Source organism: Ranitomeya imitator, chromosome 8 (genome assembly GCF_032444005.1).
Source record: "Ranitomeya imitator isolate aRanImi1 chromosome 8, aRanImi1.pri, whole genome shotgun sequence".
NCBI classification, from domain to species: domain Eukaryota; kingdom Metazoa; phylum Chordata; class Amphibia; order Anura; family Dendrobatidae; genus Ranitomeya; species Ranitomeya imitator.
Window position 1 is genome coordinate 106,029,259 of NC_091289.1, and position 18,938 is coordinate 106,048,196.

The 18,938-nt window shown below is 44.8% G+C and overlaps 1 protein-coding gene across 1 annotated transcript in view; it reads right to left on the reverse strand.

The window, feature by feature from the left end:
* The window catches only part of HMCN1 (hemicentin 1), a 733,390-nt gene that overhangs the window by 305,207 nt on the left and 409,245 nt on the right, over positions 1 to 18,938 (reverse strand). Inside the window, exons 69-72 of the mRNA XM_069737257.1 lie at positions 17,653 to 17,849; positions 15,206 to 15,287; positions 14,570 to 14,706; positions 14,137 to 14,278 (exon numbers count right to left, since the gene is read on the reverse strand). Of these exons, the coding sequence (XP_069593358.1) occupies positions 14,137 to 14,278; positions 14,570 to 14,706; positions 15,206 to 15,287; positions 17,653 to 17,849 (558 nt within the window). The remainder of the gene's footprint in view (positions 1 to 14,136; positions 14,279 to 14,569; positions 14,707 to 15,205; positions 15,288 to 17,652; positions 17,850 to 18,938) is intronic.

Sequence of the window (18,938 nt, forward strand, 5' to 3'; positions counted from 1 at the left end):
AGAATCATCCTTACACCACGAGTTTAAAACTTGCATGGAGCCCAAGACCTAGGAGTAGGGTTGAGCGAAACGGGTCGTTCATTTTCAAAAGTCGCCGACTTTTGGCAAAGTCGGGTTTCATGAAACCCGATCCGACCCCTGTGCGGGGTCGGCCATGCGGTACGCGACTTTCGCGCCAAAGTCGCGTTTCAATGACGCGAAAAGCGCCATTTCTCAGCCAATGAAGGTAAACGCAGAGTGTGGGCAGCGTGATGACATAGGTCCTGGTCCCCACCATCTTAGAGAAGGGCATTGCAGTGATTGGCTTGCTGTCTGCAGCGTCACAGGGGCTATAAAGGGGCGTTCCCGCCGACCGCCATGTTACTGCTGCTGATCTGAGCTTAGGGAGAGGTTGCTGCCGCTTCGTCAGAAGCAGGGATAGCGTTAGGCAGGGTCCATTAACCACCAAACCGCTTGTGCTGTAGCGATTTCCACTGCCCAACACCACCTTCGGTGTGCAGGGACAGTGGAAGCTACATTTTTTTTTTCCCCTCAGCGCTGTAGCTCATTGGGCTGCCCTAGAAGGCTCCCTGATAGCTGCATTGCTGTGTGTACGCCGCTGTGCAAACCAACTGCTTTTTTCAAAGCACAAATCCTCTTGTTCCTTCCTTTCTGCACAGCTATCTTTTTTGTTTGTCCACACTTTTTATTTAATTTGTGCATCAGTCCACTCCTTATTGCTGCCTGCCATACCTGGCTGAGATTACTGCAGGGAGATATTAATTGAAGGACACTCCCTGTTTTTTTTTTTTTTTTGTGGGAGATTAAGATTGACATTTCTGCTAGAGTGCCATCCCTGTCTGTGTCATCTCTCACTCAGTGGGCCATAGAAAGCCTATTTATTTTTTTGCTTGATTTGGGTTATAAAATCTACCTGAAAAAATCACTACATCAATCAGTGGGAGAAAAATATTGGCCTCAGGGCTTGTGTGCCACTCTTGACTCCTGTGTGCATCATCACTCACTCAGTGGGCCATAGAAAGCCTATTTATTTTTTTGCTTGATTTTGGTTCTAAAATCTACCTGAAAAAATCACTACATCAATCAGTGGGAGAAAAATATTGGCCTCAGGGCTTGTGTGCCACTCCTGACTCCTGTGTGCATCATCACTCACTCAGTGGGCCATAGAAAGCCCATTTTTTTTTTTTTGCTTTATTTGGGTTCTAAATTCTACCTGAAAAAATCAATAAATCAATCAGTGGGAGATTAATATTGGCCTCTGGGCTTGTGTGCCAGTCCTGAGCGTGCCATCTCTCTCACAAATAGTGGGCCATAGAAAGCCTATTTATTTATTTTTTTTTGGTTTTATAAATTCTCCCTTAAAAAAAAAGGGAGATTAATATTGGCCTTTGGGCTTGTGTGCCAGTCCTAAGCGTGCCATCTCTCTCTCTCAGATAGTGGGCCATAGAAAGCCTATTTATTTATTTTTTTTTTTAATGGGTTTATAAATTTTCCCTGGAAAAAAAAAAAAAGTGGGAGATTAATATTGGCCTCTGGGCTTGTGTGCCAGTCCTGAGCGTGCCATCTCTCTCACAAATAGTGGGCCATAGAAAGCCTATTTATTTATTTTTTTTTGGTTTTATAAATTCTCCCTTAAAAAAAAAGGGAGATTAATATTGGCCTTTGGGCTTGTGTGCCAGTCCTAAGCGTGCCATCTCTCTCTGTCTCTCAGATAGTGGGCCATAGAAAGCCTATTTATTATTTTTTTTATTGGGTTTATAAATTTTCCCTGGAACAAAAAATAAAAAAGTGGGAGATAAATATTGGCCTCTGGGCTTGTGTGCCACTCCTGACTCCTGTGTGCGTCATCTCTCACTCAGTGGGCCATAGAAAGCCTTTTTTTGTTTTATTTGTTTTCTAAATTCTCCCTGAAAAAAATAATTTTATTTTATTTGGTTTCTAAATTCTTCCTCAAAAAATCATTTTATTCTATTTTTTTTTTCCTAAAGTCTCCCTGAAAAAAAAACAAAAGAAAACAAATCAGTGGGAGATTAATATTGCCCTTTCTGCTTGTGTGCCAGTCTTGACTCCTGGGTGTGCCATCTCTCTCTCTCTCTCCAATTGTGGGCCATAGAAAGCCTATTATTTTTTTTAGCTTGATTTGGGTTCCAAAATCTACCTGAAAAAATCACTACATCAATCAGTGGGAGATAAATATTGGCCTCTGGGCTTGTGTGCCACTCCTGACTCCTGTGTGCGTCATCTCTCACTCAGTGGGCCATAGAAAGCCTTTTTTTGTTTTATTTGTTTTCTAAATTCTCCCTGAAAAAATCATTTTATTTTATTTGGTTTCTAAATTCTTCCTGAAAAAATCATTTTATTCTATTATTTTTTTTTCCTAAAGTCTCCCTTAAAAAAAAAAAAAAATCAAATCAGTGGGAGATTAATATTTACATTTGTGCTTCAGTGACAGTCCTGCGTGTGTGGCATCTCTCTCATTTGTTGCCACCAACAACAGAGTGTGTAACATTGTGCCTGATTTTCGTTGTGGTCTCACTCACCTGTAAAGGGGTAGCTAAATCATACTGAAGTTATAGCTCACCGTGTAATTTGTGTGACAGCAACAAATACCGTTAGTTTGTTTACGTTTTTAAAACAATGAGGAAGTCTGGTGGAAGAGGTCGTGGCCGGGGGCGTTCATTGTCAGCTGGTAATGAGGGTAGTGGTAGTGGTGGAGCATCAGCTGGTCGTGGGAAAAAAAATATTGCACCTAAGTCTGGAGCTGTGGAGCCAGGTTCGTCGTCTGGCTACACAAGGCCTCGAACGCTCCCTTTTCTGGGAGTAGGAAAACCGCTTTTAAAGCCGGAGCAGCAAGAGCAAGTTTTGGCTTATCTTGCTGACTCAGCCTCTAGCTCTTTTGCCTCCTCTCGTGAAACTGGTAAATGTCAAAGCAGCGCGTCGTTAGTGGATGTTCACGGTCAGGGACAAGTCGCTTCCTTGTCCTCTTCAGCAAAAACAACAACAGAGAAGAATGCAGCAGGCGACACAACGGGTTACTCCATGGAGCTCTTTACACATACCGTCCCTGGCTTAGAAAGTGAAGCAGTTAACAGTCCATGCCCATTACAAGTTGAATCTGACATGGAGTGCACTGATGCACAGCCACAGCCAGACTACTATGCTGGTCCTTTGACTCAGACCACAACATTGCCCTCGCAGGGTGCTGATCAAGAATCAGACCCTGATGAGACTATGTTGCCCCATCACGAACGCTATACCACCGACCGACACGGTGACACAGACGAAGTTGCACACGAGCTACAAGAAGAGGTAATAGATGACCCAGTTCTTGACCCCGATTGGCAGCCATTGGGGGAACAGGGTGCAGGCGGCAGCAGTTCTGAAGCGGAGGAGGAGGGGCCGCAGCAGGCATCAACATCGCAACAGGTTCCATCTGCCGGGCCCGTATCTTGCCCAAAACGCATGGCAAAGCCAAAACCTGTTGGAGGACAGTGTGGCCATCCGGTTAAAGCTCAGTCTGCAATGCCTGAAAAGGTATCCGATGCTAGAAAGAGTGCAGTCTGGCATTTTTTTAAACAACATCCAATTGATCAGCGCAAAGTCATCTGTCAAAAATGTTCAACTACCTTAAGCAGAGGACAGAATCTGAAAAGTCTCAATACAAGTTGCATGCATAGACATTTAACCACCATGCATTTGCAACCTGGACTAACTACCAAACGTCCCTTAACCCTGCTGTTCTGTTGGTCAAAAATGACCGACCTTGAACTTCAATATTCTTTAAAATATTCAAGATGCGGCTCTGAAACCCGTGGCCGACCGACCCATCCTCATTTAAGTCAATCAACCACAAGTTTCAGAACCGCATCTTGAACACCCCAAAAAATACCAAAGTTCAAAATAGGTCTCCCCAGACCGAACAGAACAGCAGGGTTAAGGTTGTAGCACCCTCGGCCAATGAAGCTAGTCAGCAACGCAACATCCCTTCCGGCAGTGTAGGGCCACCATTTTCCGCACCACCTGCAGTATCTGTGCAGGTTTCTTTGCCAGGCCAAAGCAGTCAGGGTCAGGGAATCACCAGTTTCGTAGTAGGAAACACTGCATCTAGGGCACCGGTGGCAACAATACCATCTCCCACCGTCTCTCAGTCTGCCATGTCCACCGGCACCCCCGCTAGTTCCACGATCTCCAGCTCTCCAGTCCAGCTCACCCTACATGAGACTATGGTTAGAAAAAGGAAGTACTTAGCCTCGCATCCGCGTACACAGGGTTTGAACGCACACATAGCTAGACTAATCTCGTTAGAGATGATGCCCTACCGGTTAGTTGAAAGCGAAGCTTTCAAAGCCCTGATGGACTACGCTGTACCACGCTACGAGCTACCCAGTCGACACTTTTTTCCAGAAAAGCCATCCCAGCCCTCCACCAGCATGTTAAAGAGCGCATCGTCCATGCACTCAGGCAATCTGTGAGCACAAAGGTGCACCTGACAACAGATGCATGGACCAGTAGGCATGGCCAGGGACGTTACGTGTCCATCACGGCACACTGGGTAAATGTGGTGGATGCAGGGTCCACAGGGGACAGCAAGTTTAGGACAGTTCTGCCTAGCCCACGGTCTAGGAAACAATTGGCTGTAGCCGTTCGCACCCCCTCCTCCTCCTCTTCGTCCTCCTGCAGAAGCGAGAGCTCGTCCACAGACCGCAGTCGCACAACCACTCCATCCGCAGCTGCCACTGTTGCACACCAGGTCTCCCATTATGGGGCAGCTACTGGCAAACGTCAGCAGGCTGTATTGGCTATGAAGTGTTTGGGCGACAACAGACACACCGCGGAAGTTCTGTCCGAGTTCTTGCAGAAAGAAACGCAGTCGTGGCTGGGCACTGTAGATCTTGAGGCAGGCAAGGTAGTGAGTGATAACGGAAGGAATTTCATGGCTGCCATCTCCCTTTCCCAACTGAAACACATTCCTTGCCTGGCTCACACCTTAAACCTGGTGGTGCAGTGCTTCCTGAAAAGTTATCCGGGGTTATCCGACCTGCTCCTCAAAGTGCGTGGACTTTGCTCACATATCCGCCGTTCGCCCGTACACTCCAGCCGTATGCAGACCTATCAGCGTTCTTTGAACCTTCCCCAGCATCGCCTAATCATAGACGTTGCAACAAGGTGGAACTCAACACTGCACATGCTTCAGAGACTGTGTGAACAGAGGCGGGCTGTTATGTTTTTGTGGGAGGATACACATACACGGGCAGGCAGTAGGATGGCAGACATGGAGTTGTCAGGTGTGCAGTGGTCGAAGATTCAAGACATGTGCCAAGTCCTTCAGTGTTTTGAGGAATGCACACGGCTGGTTAGTGCAGACAACGCCATAATAAGCATGAGCATCCCCCTAATGCGTCTGCTGATGCAAAGTTTGACGCACATAAAGGATCAGGCGTCTGCAGCTGAGGAAGAGGAAAGCCTTGATGACAGTCAGCCATTGTCTGGCCAGGGCAGTGTACAGGACGAGGTAGCGGGCGAAGAGGAGGAGGAGGACGAGGAGGATGATGGGGATGATTATATTTTAAATGAGGAAGCTTTTCCGGGGCCACTGGAAATTGGTGGCGCGGCAAGGCCGGGTTCTGGTTTTTTGAGGGACACAAGTGACGTGGATTTGCCTGAAACTGCCCCTCAACCAAGCACAACCGCAGATTTGAGAACTGGAACTTTGGCCCACATGGCGGATTATGCCTTACGTATCCTCAAAAGGGACACACGCATAACTAAAATGATGAATGATGACGATTACTGGTTGGCCTGCCTCCTTGATCCTCGCTATAAAGGCAAATTGCAAAATATAATGCCACATGAGAACTTGGAACTAATATTAGCAACCAAACAATCAACTCTTGTTGACCGTTTGCTTCTGGCATTCCCTGCACACAGCGCCCGTGATCGTTCTCACACGAGCTGCAGGGGCCAGCAGACCAGAGGAGTTAGAGGGGCAGAAATCAGAAGTGGCGTTGGCCAGAGGGGTTTTCTGACCAGGTTGTGGAGTGATTTTGCTATGACCGCAGACAGGACAGGTACTGCAGCATCAATTCAAAGTGACAGGAGACAACATTTGTCCAGTATGGTTACAAACTATTTTTCATCCCTTATCGATGTTCTCCCTCAACCGTCATTCCCATTTGATTACTGGGCATCAAAATTAGACACCTGGCCAGAATTGGCAGAACATGCATTGCAGGAGCTTGCTTGCCCGGCAGCTAGTGTCCTATCAGAAAGAGTATTCAGTGCTGCAGGTTCAATACTAACAGAAAAAAGGACTCGTCTGGCTACCCAAAATGTAGATGATCTAACCTTCATTAAAATGAACCACAACTGGATTTCGAAATCTTTTGCCCCACCTTGCCCGGCTGACACCTAGCTTTCCTATGAAAAGGTCTTGCCTGTGGACTATTCTGAATGCCTTTTCCAATCTCGTAATTTTCTGCACCTGATTGTCCAGCATACGACATGTTTACACCTCACTAAATGGCCAAACTCCCCACACGGGGCCGTGGTATCGACACTTGGCGACAGCACCCGTGAGAGTGCAGTTTGTCTGAAGAGGTGGGTGAGCCCGCTTTTGGTCGACGGCACTGCCACTGGGTCCCTCCTAGTACAATAAAGTGTCTCTGGCGGTGGTGGTGCGCACCCAACGTCAGACACACCGTTGTAATATGAGGGGCCCTGGGCCTGTACCGCCGGCCACAAGACAGTTTCCCCCCACCCCAGCTCAAACAGTGCTCTACCACTTGCAAAATTATCTCACAGCTCCACCAATGTTTAGTCTATGCGCTGACATCCTTCAATGCCTGCCACTGACAATACCATTGTATTGACATTTTTGTTATGTTAGGCCTTCGATGCCTGTCTGTGGTCACTCCTTCCACTAGGCCTCCACTGCCCACACCACTGCTGCCCGTGTACCCCTGTAACCAATTTAAAATTGCCTACAGCCATGTGTTATTATTTTAGGCCTTCGATGCCTGTCTGCGGTGACTCCTTCCACTAGGCCTCCACTGACCACACCACTGCTGCCCGTGTACCCCTGGAACCAATTTAAAATTGCCTACAGCCATGTGTTATTATTTTAGGCCTTCGATGCCTGTCTGCGGTCACTCCTTCCACTAGGCCTCCACTGACCACACCACTGCTGCACGTGTACCCCTGTAACCAATTTAAAATTGCCTACAGCCATGTGTTATTATTTTAGGCCTTCGATGCCTGTCTGCGGTGACTCCTTCCACTAGGCCTCCACTGACCACACCACTGCTGCCCGTGTACCCCTGGAACCAATTTAAAATTGCCTACAGCCATGTGTTATTATTTTAGGCCTTCGATGCCTGTCTGCGGTCACTCCTTCCACTAGGCCTCCACTGACCACACCACTGCTGCCCGTGTACCCCTGGAACCAATTTAAAATTGCCTACAGCCATGTGTTATTATTTTAGGCCTTCGATGCCTGTCTGCGGCCACTCCTTCCACTAGGCCACCACTGACCACACCACTGCTGCCCGTGTACCCCTGGAACCAATTTAAAATTGCCTACAGCCATGTGTTATTATTTTAGGCCTTCGATGCCTGTCTGCGGTCACTCCTTCCACTAGGCCTCCACTGACCACACCACTGCTGCCCGTGTACCCCTGTAACCAATTTAAAATTGCCTACAGCCATGTGTTATTATTTTAGGCCTTCGATGCCTGTCTGCGGTGACTCCTTCCACTAGGCCTCCACTGACCACACCACTGCTGCCCGTGTACCCCTGGAACCAATTTAAAATTGCCTACAGCCATGTGTTATTATTTTAGGCCTTCGATGCCTGTCTGCGGTCACTCCTTCCACTAGGCCTCCACTGACCACACCACTGCTGCCCGTGTACCCCTGTAACCAATTTAAAATTGCCTACAGCCATGTGTTATTATTTTAGGCCTTCGATGCCTGTCTGCGGTGACTCCTTCCACTAGGCCTCCACTGACCACACCACTGCTGCCCGTGTACCCCTGGAACCAATTTAAAATTGCCTACAGCCATGTGTTATTATTTTAGGCCTTCGATGCCTGTCTGCGGTCACTCCTTCCACTAGGCCTCCACTGACCACACCACTGCTGCCCGTGTACCCCTGGAACCAATTTAAAATTGCCTACAGCCATGTGTTATTATTTTAGGCCTTCGATGCCTGTCTGCGGTCACTCCTTCCACTAGGCCTCCACTGACCACACCACTGCTGCCCGTGTACCCCTGGAACCAACATCAGAAAATATAAAAATAAGTATTTTGCTTATAAAAAAGAAAATACTGGAGAGATATCAAATGCAGACATTTTAACATTAAAAACAAACACATACAACAAAAATCTGGTACAGTACTAAAAATGGCCACCAGCTACAATAACTTTCTCCTGCAAGTAGTTAACTGAAAGGTTTTTTCAATTTTAAACACAGATATGGCATCCACCGAGTGTTGTCCTGTCGCGTCTTCTTTATATTATTGCCAAGAAGATGCAAAACAATGAAAATAATAAAATCATTATTTACCAAAAAAATAGAGTAAGTCAAAACCACATTGCAAATAAACATTCATTACAAAGCAGGGCGCGTCCGAGGGTGAGTATATACCTAATAAGAATATAATCACCCTCGGACGCGCCCTGCTTCTTTCCGACAGCCTTCCTTCCTAAGAATCAGCCCTTCCGTGGTGTAGAGAGAGGGTTTGTTACACTCCAAGGTGTTCCCCAGGTTGCCTTTCCTGAGCTTCGATCTTCCGGCTCTCGTTTAGTAGTTGTTGGAAACTACGCTGCATTAGGCCTACAAATTGGGTATGGGGTGTAGAAAGATGGTGTGTTACACTCCAAGGTGTTCCCCAGGTTTCCTCTCCATTGCTTCGATCTTCCGGCTCTCGTTTAGTAGTTGTTGGAAACTACGCTGCATTAGGCCTACAAATTGGGTATGGGGTGTAGAGAGATGGTGTGTTACACTCCAAGGTGTTCCCCAGGTTTCCTCTCCATTGCTTCGATCTTCCGGCTCTCGTTTAGTAGTTGTTGGAAACTACGCTGCATTGGGCCTACAAATTGGGTATGGGGTGTAGAGAGATGGTGTGTTCCACTCCAAGGTGTTCTCCAGGTTGCCATTCCTGAGCTTCGATCTTCCGGCTCTCATTTAGTAGTTGTTGGAAACTACGCTGCATTAGGCCTACAAATTGGGTATGGGGTGTAGAGAGATGGTGTGTTCCACTGTAGAGAGATGGTGTGTTCCACTCCAAGGTGTTCCCCAGGTTTCCTCGCCAATGCTTCGATCATCATGCTCTCGTTTAGTAGTTGTTGGAAACTACTCTGCATTAGGCCTACAAATTGGGTATGGGGTGTAGAGAGATGGTGTGTTACACTCCAAGGTGTTCCCCAGGTTTCCTCTCCATTGCTTCGATCTTCCGGCTCTCGTTTAGTAGTTGTTGGAAACTACGCTGCATTAGGCCTACAAATTGGGTATGGGGTGTAGAGAGATGGTGTGTTACACTCCAAGGTGTTCCCCAGGTTTCCTCTCCATTGCTTCGATCTTCCGGCTCTCGTTTAGTAGTTGTTGGAAACTATGCTGCATTAGGCCTACAAATTGGGTATGGGGTGTAGAGAGATGGTGTGTTACACTCCAAGGTGTTCCCCAGGTTTCCTCTCCATTGCTTCGATCTTCCGGCTCTCGTTTAGTAGTTGTTGGAAACTACGCTGCATTAGGCCTACAAATTGGGTATGGGGTGTAGAGAGATGGTGTGTTACACTCCAAGGTGTTCCCCAGGTTTCCTCTCCATTGCTTCGATCTTCCGGCTCTCGTTTAGTAGTTGTTGGAAACTACGCTGCATTAGGCCTACAAATTGGGTATGGGGTGTAGAGAGATGGTGTGTTCCACTGTAGAGAGATGGTGTGTTCCACTCCAAGGTGTTCCCCAGGTTTCCTCGCCAATGCTTCGATCATCATGCTCTCGTTTAGTAGTTGTTGGAAACTACGCTGCATTAGACCTACAAATTGGGTATGGGGTGTAGAGAGATGGTGTGTTCCACTCCAAGGTGTTCTCCAGGTTGCCTTTCCTGAACTTCTATCTTCAGGCTCTCATTAAATTGTGGTTAAACGGAACAACTGCATTTGGCGTACTAGTTGGTTTGGTGCCTACTATCGGTGTCTGCCGCTCCTTGCTGTTCTCCTGGTTTCTTGTCCTGAAATTCCGTTTTCAGGCGCTCGTTAAGTAGTTGTTAATGTTAGACTGCATTTGGCCTACTAGTTGGGTTGGGGCCTACTATCGGTGTCTGCCACTCCTTGCTGTTCTCCTCCACTGAACAAAGCTGTGCCGCCTGTTTACTACTGTTGCCAATTTTGAACTGCATTTCGACTACTTACTGATTTGGGCCTACTCTCTGTGTCAGCCTCTCATTCCAGTTGTCCTCCACTGCAATGCCCCCTGATTAGTCCTGTGTTACCAATTTTGAACTGCATTTAGCCCACTTTATTCTTTGGGCCTATAACTGTGTTTCCTCCTCATCCTGCCCATTGCCCAGCCAGTGATAGATGAGTCTGCTGGTACATTGACCCATAACGCAACATTTCCCGTGCACGCTACACTGCAAGATTGTGACCCTGCTGAAAGTCAGGTCCCCCTTCCCGCATACCATACCACCTTACACGGGGACAAACAGGAAGGTGCAGATGAAAGTGCAGGTTCCTTCATCAGGTGGGGGGAGGAATACTAGTTGGCGACGTCACTGGCACAGGGCCTCTCATGGTACGCAAAAGTGTTGCTGCCGGTGGGAGGCGCCCCCGCCGTGCAAACACACCGCTGTAATTTGAGGGGCCCTGTGCCAGTGCCAATGCCAACGAGTGGGCCCCCCCTGCTTGCTCAGGTTCACAGCACTTGCAAAGTTGAAATACTTACCTCTCCCTGCTCCACTGCCGTGACGTGGTCCAGATTTCCTGGGCCCACTAATTACTTGAACCAGCCCTACCCACCACAACTTTAGCCAAATGACCCCCAATTTCAAATGCCTTCCAATTATTATAAGGTAAATTACGCTTGACAAGCTTCATTAAGAAGAATGGATGGTTTTGACATTAAAATGGGCACTCTAGGTGTTTTCCTGGCCCCCACTCACTGCCGACTATGCTGCCCCATTGACTTGCATTGGGTTTCGTGTTTCGGTCGATCCCGACTTTACGTCATAATCGGCCGATTTCACTCGACCCGACTTTTGAGATAGTCGGGTTTCGCGAAACCCGGCTCGACTCTGAAAAGGTCAAGGTCGCTCAACTCTACCTAGGAGGATTAACAGTCATTTTGTATTTCTTCCATATTCTAAAATATTTAGAATTGAGAGTCCTCAGTGGTTGATACATTTTAATGGCTAACTGAAAAGATGGTAACAAATTGCAAGCTTTCGAGACTACACAGGTCTATTCATCAGGCAAAGACTAAAAGAAATTCTGAAGACTCACATATTTATGCACAACATAGCAAAGAAAAAAACAAAAGACAACCATGGATAAGACAGGTGACATGAAGCAGAATTACCATGAGTGATAAACAGTTATGTCCATAAATATTGGACCAATTCTTAGATAAGGAATGTTTTATTGTCCTCTGATTGGGGTCTGGGGGGCAAGTTCCTTAGTTGATGTAAAAAGACATAAATCCATGCGACACATTCATTCCTGCACTAAGACTGTCAAAGGTCGTCATCAGTTTATATTCCCATACTCTTCTGTCTCTCTTAGATTTGAAGCTACCTTTTAACACAAGTAATTTCATTTCCATAATGTTATGATTTGGGAGACAAAAATTTATTGCCACAGGTAGATCCATTCTTTTTTCTCTTATTGTGTGGCGGTGAGAAATCATTCTTGTTCTAAGCTTTTGCCCTGTCTCCCCCACATACAGACCCCCAGTTGGGCATTTAGTACAAATAATTAGGTACACCACATTAGAAGTGTCATAGCTGGAAATACCTGGTATCTTGTAGTCATGATGTGAATTGGGGATCTTTATCTGGTCTGTGGTCATTATAAATGGACAGGTTTTACATTTTTCTGATTGCAAGGAAAGGTACCTGCAGCTGTTGGAGAGGACAGGGAGCTCTTGACAAATATGCTTCTTAGATTTGGGGGCTGCCTAAAACACAGTAGTTGGGGGTCTGGAAAAATGGATTGTAATCGGGCATCTTTTTGTAGTAAAGGTTGTAATATCCATGCAGCTCCGCTTAGCACCTCCAGATTTGGATTGTAGGTAACTACTCGTGGTAACCGGTAATTTTCTTCTTTAGCTTTGTAATGTAGCATGTGATTCCTTGATCCGTTGCCGTCCGTCGTTTGCTAGCATGGAAGCCTATGGTGCCGGATCCGCCATAGGCTCCCACAATCTGCGACGGATCCGTTTTTTTTAACATTCGATGAATTGTGACTGATGGCAAAAAAATTGATGTGTGAAAGCAGCCTTATACAGGTAATGAGTGCGGACTAGGAGGGCTTCTTAATGAAAAACTAACAGGTGTGTGAGAGTCACAATTATTGCTGGTTGGTTGGAAATCAAATACTTATTTCATGCAATAAAATGCAATTTAATTATGTAAAAATCATACAATGCAATTTTCTAGTTTTTTTTTAGATTCTGTCTCTCACAGCTGAAGTGTACCTACAATAAATATTACAGTCCTCTCCATTATTTGTAGGTGGGAAAACATGCAAAATTAGCAGTGTATCAAATACTTATTTCCCTGTTAATCTGTTAAAATAAAGATAAAGTAGCCAACCCCACATAGTTGATCCATACTGAGCTACAGTTTACTAATGCAATTTCAAAATATAAAATTAAGTTACCGGTTAACAGCTTGGACATTTTTTTGGTTTCTTTTTTCACCTTACTCCAAGAGCCAAAACTCTTATTTGCCAACAAAATAATATAATAATGATAATAATAATAATAATAATAATAATAATAATCTTTATTTTTATGTAGCGCTAACATATTCCGCAGCTCTGTAATGTTTTGCACACATTATCATCACTGTCCCTGATGGGGCTCACAATCTACATTCCCTATCAGTATGTCTTTGGAATGTGGGAGGAAACCGGAGTACCCGGAGGATACCCACGCAAATATGGGGAGAACATACAAACTCCTATGAGGGCTTGTCTTTTTTGGGGACAAGTTGTAGTTTTTAAAGGCACTATTCATGTTACCATATAATCTTCTGAAAAAGGGGGAAAAAAACCCAAGTGGGATAATGAGTCGACCTGATAATATGATTCTCCAGGTCAGTACATTTATACAGAAACTAAACTTACAAGTTTTTTTTTAAATTTCAGTGGTGTTTGAGTTCCAATTATCTGAGACCTGTATCTTTTTTACTTTTCCATTCATTTACCCGTGTAAAGGCTTATTTTTTTCGCACAGAAATATAGTTTTTATTGATAACATTTGGCACATATAAGACATTTTCATCACTTTTTATTGTATTTTTTGGGAAGAGTGGTAACCGAAAAATGGCAACTTGGATTTTTTTTTCCATTTTAGCATTTAACATAGAATTTACATAATTGTATATTTGGAGGCTGGAGGTAATTTTGCAGGGCACTGGCAGTGCTCCTCCTGTTCCTCTTTGCACAATAGAGGAGGTAGTGGTGTTGCTGCTGGGTTGTTGCCAACCTACAGCCCTCTCCATGTCTCCTGGTGTACTGGCCTGTCTCCTGGTATCTGCTCCATGCTCTGGACCCTGTGCTGACAGACATCAAATCATGTTACAGTACAGTACCTCTAGGGGTGAGAGCAATGACAAAGTGCAAAAGTGACCAAAACAACAGCCAAAAAGGATGAGAACAGAGAAATGGTCTGTAGTCACCCCTGTTATAGGGCTTGTCTTTGCCAATTGCCTATAATTTCTACCTATTGTCTGTTTCATTTGCAGAACAGCAGGAGAAATTGATTCACAATCGGTGTTGTTTCATAACTGGACAGATTAATTTCACAGAAGTGTGATTGACTAGGAATTACATTGCATTGATTGTGTTCCCCTAAATTTTTTGAGCAGTATATACTGTATATATATATTCATTTATTTTATATATATATTATGAATTACCGTGGACAATCAGCATAAATTCTCTGATGTTTTGTCCAGCAACATTGCTAGCAATACAGGTGTATCGTCCAGTGTCTTTCACCTCTGCTTTGTCAATTTGCACGTATTGTCCATCAGATGAAACATGGACCTGGGAGTTCGACTGAGAAAGACAAAACAAATCTTTTGTCAAATGAACAATTGAACATGATGAATTATATTCATATAGATTAAGTTCAGTCACATATGGAACACAAAATCGGTACAAAAACACCACAAAAGAGAAGTGTATCTCCAGAGAATGAAAGAGAAACGATAGAATGAATCTAAGCAGATATAGCACAAATGTTACACTATAAAATAAGAACATTCCAAATGAGAAACAAGGCTTCTTAACATATTATACCACACAGACAAATGAAGGTAAATTCATCCCCAGTCCTACCAAATTTACCATTAATGGCTTGTCATCCTTCTTCCACGTGATCTTTGGAGCTGGCATAGCGTCTGATTTACATTCCAGAATAATTTGCTTGTTTTGTAGCACAGAAACATTATGGATTCCATTAATGCCTAAAATGCTTGGAGGCACTATAGAGAAAGAAGGAACCAAGTATTTAATGCATGGTTGTCTGTAACTAGTCAGCCATGTGGTTGGCATTCACTTTACTTTCTTCAGAAGACAGAATATAATAGCCGCGTCTACCACCAGATTAATGTCCTATTGTGCCACAAGCTTGGAAACTTCATTGGCAAGCTGACTGATTTCATCTGCCACATCAATAAGAAAACTCCATTTAAGATATTGAGGACTTGCTGTGTTATATGATATCTACATTTTTAAATCTTTCACCAGTTTTTACAGAAATGGAAAGAAGCTTAATCACAGAATCAACTGCAATAAATGTACGCTGAGTATGAATTTTGGAACAGGTAACTGAGGACTGCCCAGGATAACTGGCATGTGGACTTAGGGAAACTGTATTACACAAGCTCTGTATCATGTTTTCAATCATTCTCACATTGCTGCAGGCAGTGTCTGCGCCGGTGTCTAGCCTAAAAGAGGTTGTATGTTTTCTTACGGACTTACTGTGAACGGTCACTGCAAATTCTTTTTTAGCTTCTCCAGCTTGGTTTGAAACCAGACAACTATAAAGCCCGATGTGCTCTTCCTGGAAACACGAAAGAAATATAAAAGTTAGGAAACATTACGTAAATGTACCTAATAGGATACATGAGTAGTAAAACTCTACCCAGTCATTCATTTAAAAAAATCTAAGAGCCATTTGAGGAATATTAGGCCGGCTATGCATGAAAGGGAACCTGTGACCAGTTTTTGAGTCTGTCAACAAATGTCACGACCTTTATCTGCTGCCATTATTCAATTAACAAATTATTATTATTATTATTATTTATTTATATAGCACCATTGATTCCATGGTGCTGTACATGAGAAGGGGTTACATACAAGTTACAGATATCACATACAGTAAACAAACTAACAATGACGGATTGATACAGAGGGGCGAGGACCCTGCCCTTGCGGGCTTACATTCTACAGGTGTTTACATTGCCTCCTGACTCCCACTGTATACCCCCAATATACTATTTGATTTGGTCCCAAGCAATATCTAAATGAGTATGGTTGGGTCCAATAGGTGTCAACGTTTCGTTATCTGTGCCTTCTCTTTGCTCCCAATAGCGGTCCTCCGGCTCTGATTAATGTGGATGATGCATCCTGCGTTGACCACATAGCTCATTGAATTCTCGCGCAGTAGCATTGTTGGCCACGTAGGGCCACTTTACTCTGCCCTACTGGCCTACTCGACACATGATTCAGCTAAAACAGGCGAGTGACAAACTCAGCTATACTATATATAGAAATTCATTAGACTCCTCAATATACAGTGGGGCAAAAAAGTATTTAGTCAGTCAGCAATAGTGCAAGTTCCACCACTTAAAAAGATGAGAGGCGTCTGTAATTTACATCATAGGTAGACCTCAACTATGGGAGACAAACTGAGAAAAAAAAATCCAGAAAATCACATTGTCTGTTTTTTTAACATTTTATTTGCATATTATGGTGGAAAATAAGTATTTGGTCAGAAACAAAATTTCATCTCAATACTTTGTAATATATCCTTTGTTGGCAATGACAGAGGTCAAACGTTTTCTGTAAGTCTTCACAAGGTTGCCACACACTGTTGTTGGTATGTTGGCCCATTCCTCCATGCAGATCTCCTCTAGAGCAGTGATGTTTTTGGCTTTTCACTTGGCAACACGGAATTTCAACTCCCTCCAAAGGTTTTCTATAGGGTTGAGATCTGGAGACTGGCTAGGCCACTCCAGGACCTTGAAATGCTTCTTACGAAGCCACTCCTTCGTTGCCCTGGCGGTGTGCTTTGGATCATTGTCATGTTGAAAGACCCAGCCACGTTTCATCTTCAATGCCCTTGGTGATGGAAGGAGGTTTGCACTGAAAATCTCACGATACATGGCCCCATTCATTCTTTCATGTACCTGGATCAGTCGTCCTGGCCCCTTTGCAGAGAAACAGCCCCAAAGCATGATGTTTCCACCACCATGCTTTACAGTAGGTATGGTGTTTGATGGATGCAACTCAGTATTCTTTTTCCTCCAAACACGACAAGTTGTGTTTCTACCAAACAGTTCCAGTTTGGTTTCATCAGACCATAGGACATTCTCCCAAAACTCCTCTGGATCATCCAAATGCTCTCTAGCAAACTTCAGACGGGCCCGGACATGTACTGGCTTAAGCAGTGGGACACGTCTGGCACTGCAGGATCTGAGTCCACGGTGGCGCAGTGTGTTACTTATGGTAGGCCTTGTTACATTGGTCCCAGCTCTCTGCAGTTCATTCACTAGGTCCCCCCGCGTGGTTCTGGGATTTTTGCTCACCGTTCTTGTGATCATTCTGACCCCACGGGGTGGGATTTTGCGTGGAGCCCCACATCGAGGGAGATTATCAGTGGTCTTGCATGTCTTCCATTTTCTAATTATTGCTCCCACTGTTGATTTCTTCACTCCAAGCTGGTTGGCTATTGCAGATTCAGTCTTCCCAGCCTGGTGCAGGGCTACAATTTTGTTTCTGGTGTCCTTTGACAGCTCTTTGGTCTTCACCATAGTGGAGTTTGGAGTCAGACTGTTTGAGGGTGTGCACAGGTGTCTTTTTATACTGATAACAAGTTTAAACAGGTGCCAATTACTACAGGTAATGAGTGGAGGAAAGAGGAGACTCTTAAAGAAGAAGTTACAGGTCTGTGAGAGCCAGAAATCTTGATTGTTTGTTTCTGACCAAATATTTATTTTCCACCCTAATATGCAAATAAAATGTTAAAAAAACAGACAAGGTGATTTTCTGGATTTTTTTTTCTCAGTTTGTCTCTCATAGTTGAGGTCTACCTATGATGTAAATTACAGACGCCTCTCATCTTTTTAAGTGGTGGAACTTGCACTATTGCTGACTGACTAAATACTTTTTTGCCCCACTGTATGAGATGCTTAATGTTGTAATACCTGGGCACTTGTAATTCGAAGAACCTGTCTTGCATTCATGAAGTGAGCGCTGTCAGTCTGTGAAAGTATCTGTCCATCTTTAAGCCAAGTTATCATTGGAGGAGGGAAACCCATGGTATGGCAATGTAGATCTAACCGGTGGTTAACCACAACAGACAGTTCTGCTCTATTTTCTGAACCATTGATGTGCGGAGGGTCTAATGACAAAAGAAGAAGAATATTTATATCTAAGCTATTAATATAGCTGTTAATTGCACAAAAATATCTATTAAAAACAAGACATAAGGAAAGTGGAAGCAACTCCTTAGACCTAGACCACATACAATTTATATTGATTAGTCATATGTAATTTCTAAAGGTTTGAAGAGTTATTCCTGCCTCAGTTTTTTACAGGTCACATGGGTGAGACATAGTAGCATAGCTACTGGGGGGCAGAGGGGTCTGTGGCCCCGTCACATGTTGAGGTCCATCCCGAGGTGTCAGGGAGAGAGCAGAAAAATGCCTACGCCTCTTTCTGACTGAGACTCTGCACACTCACAGTGTGGGCTGGAGATGACCTGATAAGTTTCCGGACAGGCTGGCCTAACAGTGTCACAGGCAGCTCCACTCCATGTGTGGCTCTGGTTAACGCATGCTGGACCTCCCCTAGGTCCTAGTGCCCACTTTAGATTTGCCTCAAACACTGTCTGTCCCTGTCTGACTTTATCTTATGCTTTTTGCTTGCCTGTAGCACATTGGATGAAAAATTTCCAGTGCTGTCCAATAACTACCTGCTTACAAACTTCATCTGAGGGTGGCTAGAATTTATTAGGTTAATTAAATTTAGGTATGTCATGGTCACTGTGGGGTGTATGGGAGAGGATGGGGGTAGGGTGGGAACTGAAGTGGTGGTGGAGGGAGGACAGGGCACTATGGGGTGAATGTGAAAGGATGGGAATAGGGTGGGAACTGAAGGGGTGGTGGGGCGAGGACAGGGCACTGTGGGGTGAACGTGAAAGGATGGGGATAGGGTGGGAACTGAAGGGGTGGTGGAGGGAGGACAGGGGACTGTGGGGTGAATGTGAAAGGATGGAGGTAGGGTGGGAACTGAAGGGGTGGTAGAGGGAGGACAGGGCACTGTGGGATGAATGTGAAAGGATGGGGATAGGGTGTGAACTGAAGGGGTGGTGGAGGGAGGACAGGGGACTGTGGGGTGAATGTGAAAGGATGGGGGTAGGGTGGGAACTGAAAGGGTGGTGGAGGGAGGACAGGGCACTATGGGGTGAATGTCAAAGGATGGGAATAGG